Source organism: Leptinotarsa decemlineata, unplaced genomic scaffold, assembly GCF_025532065.1.
Source record: "Leptinotarsa decemlineata unplaced genomic scaffold, Ldec_3_MD MMD2_tig00000035_RagTag_RagTag, whole genome shotgun sequence".
NCBI lineage: Eukaryota > Metazoa > Arthropoda > Insecta > Coleoptera > Chrysomelidae > Leptinotarsa > Leptinotarsa decemlineata.
In genome coordinates, this window is record NW_027412540.1 from 27,883,414 (window position 1) to 27,895,606 (window position 12,193).

At 36.0% G+C, this 12,193-nt stretch overlaps 1 protein-coding gene across 1 annotated transcript in view; it reads left to right on the plus strand.

Moving 5' to 3' along the window:
- LOC111518193 (otoferlin) overlaps positions 1-12,193 on the plus strand; it is a 142,966-nt gene that overhangs the window by 114,892 nt on the left and 15,881 nt on the right. The window contains exons 22-26 of the mRNA XM_074172194.1: positions 33-135; positions 1,022-1,283; positions 4,681-4,815; positions 4,867-5,138; positions 9,714-9,884. Coding sequence (XP_074028295.1) covers positions 33-135; positions 1,022-1,283; positions 4,681-4,815; positions 4,867-5,138; positions 9,714-9,884 — 943 coding nt within the window. The remainder of the gene's footprint in view (positions 1-32; positions 136-1,021; positions 1,284-4,680; positions 4,816-4,866; positions 5,139-9,713; positions 9,885-12,193) is intronic.

A 12,193-nucleotide genomic window follows, 5' to 3' on the forward strand; every position in this document is an offset into this window, starting at 1 on the left:
GCTATCGCCATTCTCTCATTTTTTTGTTGTAGGATACGGTACACACGATGTTAAGAAAATGAAAACTGAAATCAACAAAAAACGGAAACAAAGTTTTGAGGAGGATATAGAAGACGAAGAAGAGAGTAAAGACTGGTGAGTTGAAACAGAAAAATACTAAATGAATCATCTCTAGAATGACCGGAAAGAAATGATGACTTGACAGGAACTGCCATTCTCAAAACGGGATTTTGCTGTAGAAGTAACAATGAAGTGAGCGATTAGGCAAATCCACTTCGCTCGAGGCGATAAATCGTCGACGACTTGTCGAAACTATTGCTGAAATATCAGGCTGTTTCAAACGTATTTTGTTAGAAACGTTTTTCAAACGTTTCTATATATTTACAGTTATTCAATAACTATTACAAAAAGTAGTTAATCATCAGTCGGTTTCAACTACCAAACAGTAGAACAGTAGTTCCAAAGCAAAAACGAGAGATCTACTGCAAAATAAGTAGACCTTTTAACGCTTAACTTCGCCGAATTTTTCTTCATCTGCAATGGATTGATTCGCGATATTCCGCAGTCTACATTATGAATTTTTTGTGAAATATTCTAGTTCTCTAATTTCAACTGAAATGCACTGTTCATGTGTTTTGATTTGATTATTACCATGAAATTCTACTTATAAACAAAAGGTGGAGAACAAAATATTTCAGAGTTCGAAAATGTATAGTTTATTTTTTCTTTTCGTGGGTATGTATTTATTGACTTCTCAAGGGGACTTTGGGATAATTGGCTGCAGAGTCAAACGGTTCTCTTTTATATTTTGCATTATTTTATATGTATATTGGTATATAATAAATGTATTATTATTATTATGATGTTGCCCTACTTGGATTTTTTCGCAAATACTTTACTGAACTCCTTCATTCCAAATGATGAAAATGTTACTGAAATGATCAGTATTTTTTGGATAATCACTGACTCATAATAATCATAAGATTCTTCTAAAAACTGTTTTTTTGTTTTTGTTTTTCAGGTGGACCAAATATTTTGCATCGATAGAACGGATGATCGACGAATCTAAAGAAGCCAAGAAGGTTTTCAACCAGAACGGAAATCTACAGGTTTACGACGACGATAACAATCCACATTCCGGAAATAGTTCGGACAAAAGCCCAGGAATGGAACAAAGAAAAAAATTCGGGTTCAAAACGGCAGCTACTGCATCGAGATTCACGACAAGAATTAGTCCGAAAGCAACGAGAAAAAAGAACAAACCGAAACCGGTGCTTTGCAAGGTGGAGTATAAGGAATTTACGACAAAAATATTATTTGCTTTCTTGATGTTTTTGTGACCCAATTTCAGTTGTCAAGGATATACTGGGGGATCAATAGTAAATGAAGACCTCAGCTTTGATGAGGCGAAGTCGTCCCTGTTGTTGAAAAATACCCCATGCATTGGCTTATCTTTATGTTAGATTAGATTGTCGGGGAGCTGAACCATGGCCTGATTCACTGCGACTTTTTCAGATCTATGGTGATGCTCCTTGGTTGTTAGAGCTCATTGTCTAGCTTGATCTTTTTGACGAGACTCCATAGCCTTGACACTGACCCCTTCATACAGTGTGACCCATTTTTAATGGAAACACCCCCCTAAAATTTGAAGTTGTAAATCGATTTTAATAATTTTTTTTTTAATGTCAAGTACTAAAAGGTCTACCTTGGGACAAAATTTGAAATGTTTATTAAAGTTTCAGGACATACTACGATATTTTTTCTTAGTCGAAAATCGGGATATTTTATTAGCGATTTTTTTATTGGAAAAATCACTACGCCACTGGATTCAGAGTGCCTCTAAACAGGTGTTACCAAAATTTCATGAAAGAATATTCATTACTAACAAAGTTATGACAACTCAAAAATTCGAAATCTCACACAGCTAACAGTCACAATATATCATTTTTTATGATTTCAACAATAAAGTGCGGCCAGATGAAAAAAAAAACAAATAGCGTATATATTTTTAATGAAAATAACGGAATTACATTCACACAATTCAACTAACAATGAAGCAAAAAATTTTAATAAACGTAACTAATAACTAATTATTGAAATGTTTCGATTCAGTGCAACAATTAATTCTAACTCATATTCTAGTAGCCTCTACTAATCCACCACGTATTTCGATACATGTGTCGTAGCGCTTACGAATGTTTCTGATTACGTTCCTTAGTTCTTGAGGGCCAATATCTGCACATACCTGTCGAATTCTTGCACAAAGTTCATTTGTATCTCTTAAGCGGTTTTTGTAAACCTTTTGTATGAGAAGTCCCCAGAGAAAAAAGTCCAAAACTGTAAGATCTGGAGATCTGGGTGGCCACTCTATAAACGGACTACCACGGCCTATCCATCGGTTTGGAAAATGTTAGTTAAGCCATTGCCTCACAGCTCTGGCATAATGAACTGAACACCCATCTAACTGGACAATTTGATCGTTCATTGATTGGCAGCTCGTGAATAGCAACCCAAAACTCTGTGTTTAAAAATTCTAGAAACCTCTGCGCATTAATGTTTTCCTCAAAAAAGAAAGGACCAATAATTCGTTCGTTCAATATCCCACACCAGACGTAGATTTTTTGGGAACACTGGCTTTTACAGTTTATTACCCAGTTAGGATAATCTGCTGCCCAATAGCGACAATTCTGTGATGACACTACTCCATTTGTAGTAAAAGTGGCTTCGTCGGTATATAAAATATTTTTTAGGAAATTTCTATTGTTTAAATATTCCCCTTGGGCCCATAAACGATATTCCAGGCGTCTTGCTTCGTCGCCTTCTTGAAGTGTGTGTGAAAATTTTGGCTTGAAAGGTTTATGTCGCCTTGAGACATCTCCGAATAGTTTCTCGTGGAATATTCAAATCTAAAGTGGCATTCCTTATACTGGCATTAGGATTATTTCCGAAATAATCTAAAATGATTTGATCATTCCTGTCATTCCTGTTTCGTCTTTGTACAGAATTACTTTTAAACATCATTTTTGATACTGCAACAGTTTCATTAAATATTTTAATTATTTTATTTACCGTACCGCAGCTAATACGAGGACGATCTGGATGTCTCTCATTAAATACTCTATGAACCTCTCTAGCACTTCTAACGTCATCTCCCGAAAGGCGTACAATTTCAATTTTCTCTCTTACGCTCAATCTTGCAGTCATGATACAAAATAATTCGAAGAAATGTGAGGTGAATATTGTTGACAATAGTACACTTAAATCTTTCACAAGTGTCAAACTGTAATATCATTTCCATGGCAACTAAGATTTAAATTGAAATATTAGGTCTTAGTTTTAGTTAATTTGCGTGAAAACTTGAATGTAATTCCGTTATTTTCATTAACAGTATTTACGCGATTTGTTTTTTTTTTTTTTCATCTGGCGGCACTTTATTGTTGAAATCATAAAAAAATATTCTCATAGTTATATCTGTTGATATAGGGTGTTTTTGTGACTGTTAGCTGTGTGAGTTTTCGAATTTTTGAGTTGTCATAACTTTGTTAATAATGAATATTTTTTCATGAAATTTTGGTCACACCTGTTTAGAGGCACTCTGAATCCAGTGGCGTAGTGATTTTTTCAATAAAAAAATCGCTAATAAAAAATCCCGATTTTCGACTAAGAAAAAATATCGTAGTATGTCCTGAAACTTTAATAAACATTTCAAATTTTGTCCCAAGGTAGACCTTTTACTACCTGAAATTTCAAAAAAAAAATATTAAAATCGGTTTACAACTTCAAATTTTAGGGGGGTGTTTCCATTAAAAATGAGTCACACTGTATAACTGGCAGTGCGGTTCTTTGTGTTGCCGCAGGGGTGAAGTGATCTCTGCGACTTTTATATGAGTCTTTTGCTAGAGGAGTTGCTCGGTAGCGGAATTGTGATCACCTCATTCAGTGCTCGGGCAGATGCCCTGTAAATAAATTCGCCAATCTCTGCTCTCTCATGGTCGCGGATCATCCAGAGAAGGGGATCCGAACTCCTAACAAATTTACAACCTCCATCCAGTACCATTATGTTATTTAGATTATCAAAACTCGTAAGTCCATGGCCTCCCTGTTGGGGGAAGTACAACCGTGGAACGGGCCATTTCGGATGCATCATTTTTCGAGTCTTTACTCCAAACGAGTGAGATTGAAACAGCAAGAATATTCATAGAAGCGACTTTGTTCTTCTCCAACACTTCGATGACCAGATCTGTCGAAATTTGTGCTGATACTTGCCGCAGAAAGAGTTCTTCATTACGGTTACCAATCCATCAGTAGTTTGTTCAATGGAGCTCCCTTTGCTCAGGAATGATCGATTCTGAGGACTCATGATAGGATGCGTCCTCAATTTCCAAGAACTAAACCTTATCGTTTTCGTAAGAATATTCCGCTTGGTTCCAAGGTCATCACTGGATCCTGTTCAGTGAAGGTGGTCTCCTTGTTATGGATTTGCATGAAAAAAACCTAACGTACTCTAAAAATCACACACAGTTTTTGAACTAAAATGTTCCGATCCCTTTTCCAACATAACGGAATGAATGGTGGATCTATGATTGAAATAAGACTACCTAACCTAACGCAACCTATTTCAATTCTACCGCGCCATCTAGCGCGTGAATAGTGATAGTGGAAATAATCAGATTTTTTCAGATTCTTCCTACGGAATTAGAAGCTAGACCAGAGTTTGATGAATTCAAAGAATGGCTGCATACGTTCGAATTATATAGAGGTAAAAAGACTGGTGAAGATTCTGAAGATGAAAACAGAGTGGTTGGATATTTCAAGGTAATACTGAACGGTTTAAATAAATGCTTTTATTGCACATTTTCATTGCAGGGTGCTATTAAAGTTTATAAATGGCCTTTGCCAAAAGATATAGAAGACACAACCATTATGGGTTTCGACCCACAATTCGGGTTTTTCCAAGGACTGCCTTCAAACGATCCAATCAGGGTCTTAGTGAGAGTATACATTGTTAAAGCTAACGAGCTTCACCCGATGGATTTGAATGGTAAAGCTGATCCCTACGTCGTTTTACAGTTGGGGTCGAAGAGGATCAGCGACAAAGAAAACTATATTTCGAAACAGCTCAATCCCATTTTTGGCAAGTAAGTGAAAAATTAAATATTTTCCATGGTATTATCGCAACAATTGAAATCTATTCCGTGCAGGAGATATTGTTATAGCAATGGGATAATTTAAAATAACTCCAGACCAAGTTACTTCCTCCTCATAGTAAGTAACTCAACTCGTCATTCAGAACCAAACACCATATGCGTAGCTGAAGCGAAAGTTCACATATCTACCCAAAATTTGCCAAAATGTTTCTCATAAAGAACTGCAATAAGGAAATTCTAAAATGTTTTATCCTAAATAAAGAAGCAGCATGATTCAAAATAAAGCTGCAGATAACAAAAACAACTTCAAGTAACTCAGTAGCCGTCTATAGTTGACTTTTACACCGTCATCTTTCTTTTTCATCTGAAGAATTCCTCTTCGACGATTCTTTGATCCACCAAGAATACTTGGTATATTTTGGTTGTCTTTTAATATAAAACCTCGAAGTAGGAGTGGGTCAATTGAGGCTGGGCCTATGATGAGAACCATTTACTGCGCAACCTCTGCTGCAGGCAACCAGTGATACAATTGAACCCAGGTTTGTGTTTAATAAACCCTACAAAATACAAATAAAATAGAACACAGAGTTAGATGGTACAAATGCAATACGCATATATTCAGACGGCTCAAAAACCAAAGAAGGCTCAGGATGTGGAGTGTACTCCAGATCACTAAGAATTAAGTGGGGAATAGGAAAAGATACCAACGTGGTCCAAACAGAACTGGCTGGTATCTCAATCGCCACAAAAGAAATAACCAGAAAAGGAATTTCTGGCAAATACATAACAAGCTGCACTGACAGCAGACAAGCCCTATTAGCCTTGAACGGACAACGTGTTACCTCAGGGCTAGTACTAGAGGGTCACCACGATTTAGCCAAAGTCTCGGTAGATAATAACATTATCCTGAGGTGAGTTAGGAGTAAAGGTAATCGCATTGCCGACTCTTTAGCCAAGGAAGCGGCTGGTCTAAGAATTTTGGGACCCAGTGGCACCTACCCTGATGACTTCGACAATTGCGGAACTAGCCAAATGTTACACCCATGTTCAATCCCTAAAGAGATGGAATAGAATTAAAGAATGCAATCATGCCAGGATCACCATGGGCGACCGTAGGAAGCTGGCGCCGAAGAAATATCTGGTGATGACCAGGAAAAATCTACGCTTAACAGTAGAATTTCTGACTGGTCACTGTTAACTATGGAAACACCTCCATAATATGGGGCTAGTGAACACACTTCTATGTAGGATGTGTAAACAGGAAGATGAGACTGTCAGACATGTCCTATGCGAGTGCCCGGAGTTATCCTCAATAAGAGAGTGTGTGTTCGGCGAGTCTTGGCCTACACCTGCTGATATAAAGAAGGTGTCTCTCAGGGACCTGTCCACTTTCCTGGAAAGGGCAGGATAGACGATGACCTAGGAGGACAACTTCTCGGGAGGATGTACAATGGGTCACAGGTAGCCTAAGTGCTGTCGGCCTACACTCACCCTCCCTACTCTACAGATACAGATAACATCACATAGATCAAGAAAATGTTACCCAAGGGTCCTTCATAAGAGAATAATTTTAGGAATTCGAATGTTTCAGTGTCTATCCTTACTGCCTGTCTCAATGACTATGTGTCAACTTATGACTTATGATCAGTTTTGAACCATACATCAGAGTCTACCGTTTAACTTTTTGTGGAAACGACAAATATGAAAATATTTTGATATTAACCTTCATTTCTACCAAGTCTGGTAGATATGGTTTGTACAGTGTGACCCATTTTTTATGGAAACACCCCCCTAAAATTTGAACTTGTGAACCGATTTTAATAATTTTTTTTTTGGAATGTCAAGTACTGAAAGGTCTACCTTGGGACAAAATTTGAATTGTTAATTAAAGTTTCAGGGCATACTACGATATTTTTTCTTAGTCGAAAATCGGGATTTTTTATTAGCGATTTTTTTATTGAAAAAATCACTACGCCACTGGATTCAGAGTGCCTCTAAACAGGTGTGACCAAAATTTCATGAAAAAATATTCATTACTAACAAAGTTATGACAACTCAAAAATTCGAAAACTCACACAGCTATCAGTTACAAAAAACACCCTATATCAACAGATACAGCCATGAGAATTTTTTTTTATGATTTCAACAATAAAGTGCCGCCAGATGAAAAAAAAACGAATAGCGTAAATATTTTTAATGAAAATAACGGAAATACATTCAAGTTTTCACGCAAATTAACTAAAACTAAGACCTAATATTTCAATTCAAATCTTAGTTGCCATGGAAATGATATTACAGTTTGACACTTGTGAAAGATTTAAGTGTACTATTGTCAACAATATTCACCTTACAGTTCTTCGAATTATTTTGTGTCACGGCTGCAAGATTGAGCGTAAGAGAGAAAATTGAAATTGTACGCCTTTCGGGAGATGATGTTAGAAGTGCTAGAGAGGTTTGTAGAGTATTTTATTAGAGACACCCAGATCGTCCTCGTATTAGCTGCAGTACGGTAAATAAAATATTCAATGAAACTGGTGCAGTATCAGAAATGATGTTAAAAAGTAAAGACGAAACAGGAATGACAGGAATGATCAAATCATTTTAGATTATTTCGGAAATAATCCTAATGCTAGTATAAGGAATGCCACTTTAGATTTGAATATTCCACGAGAAACTATTCGGAGATGTCTCAAGGCGAAGAATATTAAACCTTTCGAATCAAAATTTTTACACACACTTCAAGAAGGCGACGAAGCAAGACGCCTGGAATATTGTTTATGGGCCCTAGGGGAATATTTTAACAATAGAAATTTCCTAAAAAATATTTTATATACCGACGAAGCCACTTTCACTACAAATGGAGTAGTGTCATCACAGAATTGTCGCTATTGGGCAGCGGATAATCCTAACTGGGTAATAAACGGTAAAAGCCAGTATTCCCAAAAAATCATCGTCTGGTGTGGGATATTGAAGGAACGAATTATTGGTCCTTTCTTTTCTGAGGAAAACATTAATGCGCAGAGGTTTCTAGAATTTTGAAACACAGAATTTTGGGATGCTATTCACGAGCTGCCAATCAATGAACGATCAAATTTAATTGTCCAGTTAGATGGGTGTTCAGTTCATTATGCCAGAGCTGTGAGGCAATGGCTTAACGAACATTTTCCAAACCGATGGATAGGCCGTGGTAGTCCGTTTATAGAGTGGCCACCCAGATCTCCAGACCTCACAGTTTTGGACTTTTTTCTCTGGGGACTTCTCACACAAAAGGTTTACAGAAACAGTTCAAGAGATAGAAATGAACTTTGTGCAAGAATTCGACAGGTATGTGCAGATATTAGCCCTCAAGAACTAAGGAACGTAATCAGAAACATTCGTAAGCGCTACGACACATGTATCGAAATACGTGGTGGATTAGTAGAGGCTACTAGAATATGAGTTAGAATTAATTGTTGCATTGAAACGAAACATTTCAAATTAGTTATTAGTTACGTTTATTAAATTTTTTGCTTCATTGTTAGTTGAATTGTGTGAATGTAATTCCGTTATTTTCATTAAAAAATTTATGCTATTTGTTTTTTTTTTCATCTGGCCGCACTGTATTGTTGAAATCATAAAAAAATGATATATTGTGACTGTTCGCTGTGTGAGTTTTCGAATTTTTGAGTTGTCATAACTTTGTTAATAATGAATATTTTTGCATGAAATTTTGGTCACACCTGTTTAGAGGCACTCTGAATCCAGTGGCGTAGTGTTTTTTTCAATGAAAAAATCGCTAATAAAAAATCCCGATTCTCGACTAAGAAAAAATATCGCAGTATGCCCTGAAACTTTAATAAACATTTCATATTTTGTCCCAAGGTAGACCTTTTAGTACTTGACATTTCAAAAAAAATTATTAAAATCAGTTTACAACTTCAAATTTTAGGGCGGCGTTTCCATTAAAAATGGGTCACACTGTATATTTCATATTATTCTCGCTCACCTGAACATTCTGAAAATTTCATTGTACATTTTCTACAGATTCAATGTGTTATTTCGTTTTTCTTTGCTTGTTCTTGTAAACCAAATGTCTTGAATAGAACTGGCAGATACTTGATGAAAATCCATATTGAGGCCCATTTATACAGTTTATTGTGTGATTTTCATTGAAGGGTTTTACAAAAACCACGACACGTGTTTCGCTTATTAACGCTTGAGAAAGCTATTGTATAGCAAAACACGTGTCGCGGTTTTTGTAAAACCCTATAATGAAAATCATATAATAAACTGTATTAATGAGTTTAACCAAATGTGTGATTGATTACTGGGAAAGTAACTAATACCGTTGTAGAGAACACAATAAAAAGCAAAAATCGGTGTCGGTTGGATATATGAGTACAGAACCTTTTTCTTCAATCGAAAAATAATTCTGATAGTTCTCTCAGCTTCTATAACAAATGAAACGTACAACTGTTCCCGCTTGGTTATCCAATATTGTTTGCAAGGGATTCAACCGAAATTCACATTTCACATAAATCTTTGAGAATCATAACTCTTTTAACGTCGTTTTTCTTTCCAATATAGATGTTTCGAAATCGAAGCGACCTTTCCGCAAGATTCGCTTTTGACAGTACAGATTTACGATTGGGATTTGGTCGGATCAGACGATATGGTCGGAGAAACGAAAATTGATTTAGAGAATCGTTTCTACAGCCGACACAGGGCAAGCTGCGGCCTGGCAGACACTTACGAGGAGTGAGTATTAAGTAACAGATGGGAGAAGAATTGAGGTAATGGGGAATGTTCCTCCTGACGAAAATTAAGAGCTCTAAAACAACGCATTTTAAGCTAATCATTTCAACCTTTTTTTTTTTTAAATATTTGAATACTTAAAAAAGAGGAATGAAATAATGCATTCAACATTCAAAGGGATTCGTTTCTATTTCACCATTTGGCAACATCGGTTATAGCTAATAAAGGACAATGAATCTGTTACCTGTTTGAGACGAACAAAGATGACGTGTTGTTCTGTTTACTTACGTTCCGAGTTCCGAGACATTCTGTGACATATGACATTTTGTGCACATAACCTATCTTCCTCTATATAAATAAATAACAAAATAACTGTTGTTTATGTGGCTTGTGGAGGTGGTATTGAACTATAATTTATATTTTGCCTTAATTTGATACTATTGACATGATTCTTCCTCTTCTAGCATACTACTAACCTGAACTCCGATCTAGCATTCTAGGCGCTGTTGCCAATATGTGAATTAGAAACAAATCCCTTTAAAAATTAAAACCCAATATTTGAAAAATCAATTTGAATACTTTCCGAAGTGAATTTGAAAAACTCATGAATTGAACTCAACTTTATTTTGTTCAAACTTGCATTTGCTGTAATAACCCAAATTGAGGAACATTCCCCATTGAGTAGGTTGAGTATCAGTATGTCGAAAAAAGACGAATATAGCAATTTCTGTAAGCGCCTGAGTGCGATATACAGGCTGATTCACGGTGGATGACACATTAGACGTTTCTGGTGAACCAGACAACGGATCACTTTGAAAATTTAATGGAGGGCATATTCGGACATTCTCTAGCCAACTAAAATATGTTCGACAATGCGGTGTTGCCGCTTCTATTAGAAAGCAGTAGCAACTTTGATTTTTCAAATGGAACACTCTGTATATAATATTATTTTTGGAATCTCCAACAATTGCCCGACAAATTTTCTTGATATTTCCCTATACCTATCTGTTACCGTTTTCGAAATAAAAATTAATTTCAATTTTTTTCTTCGAAAATCATGACTTCTAAAAATGCCGATATCTTTTAGTTAAGAAGTACTATGATATCGAAATTTGGTTTGGAGTTAGGTGATACTTGGACACTTCTCACACGTCAGCCTAATCTCCGTTACTTCAATACAGGGTGGTAAAAAAATACAGTTTTTTCGTTTGCTTGAAAAAGTTGCTGAAATTTGATTATTCTAAATGGAACATCCTGTATATTATTGAAAATTCGGAAAGCTGCTGAAATTTGCTTTCTTTCTATGTATATAATACCTATACCTAACTAGTCAAGTTTCGGACTTATGAACATTTATTTGTGAAAATATCCCTTCAGAATGGTATTTCCATTCAGTATTTGGTAAGCAGGCCATGATTACTATTTGACAGTAGCGTTGTGACATTCTCCTAATAATATCGACATTTTCGTCACTTCATAAGTTGCAAATACCTTCAAAACGATGGAACAAAACTATTCAAACGAAGTTCTTATGAATTTGTTTATTATTTTTGGACAGTGTGACAAAATTATCAGCAGAACATGTAGAAAGTTCAATGAAATGTATCCGAATCTACCGCCAATGAACCTCAAGAAATTTATACGAATTCAGAACAATTTCAATGCATTTGGATCAACTTTAAAAGCACCAAGAAACTTGCCTCGACCCGTAACTTTCGAAGACAACCAGATTAATGTCTTAGCATATTTTCACGCATTTCCCGAGTCATCGATAAGAAGTGCTGAAGAAGATTTGGGTATAAAATATTCATCGGTTCAAAGAATCTTGCGAAGACATAAAATGCATGATTATAAATTCACCAAAATTCAAGCAATGAAGCCTCAAGATCCTCAACAGAGAGTAGAATTTTGTGAAATGTTGTTGACACGCATTCAAGAAGATCCACTTTTTTTAAATAAAATTATTTGGACTGATGAATCGAAATTTTCGAGAGAAGGGATTTTCAATAGAAAAAATCGTTATTATTGGTCCAGTGAAAATCCTCACGTCACAAAAGAAGCCGGATTTCAAGAAAAATTTAGTTTTAATGTCTTCTGCATGTTGATGGACAACAAATTGAGGTACGTGATATACGAGGAGTCATTAACATCCAGAAGCTACCTGAATATTTTGGAGAATACTGTAGACAGTTTCGTGGATAATCTGCCACTCGAAGATTATCGAAACTGTTGGTACCAACTAGACGGAGCTCCTGCACATTGCACAAGAGAAGTGAGCGCAGAACTGGATAGACTATTTGACGATCGGTGGA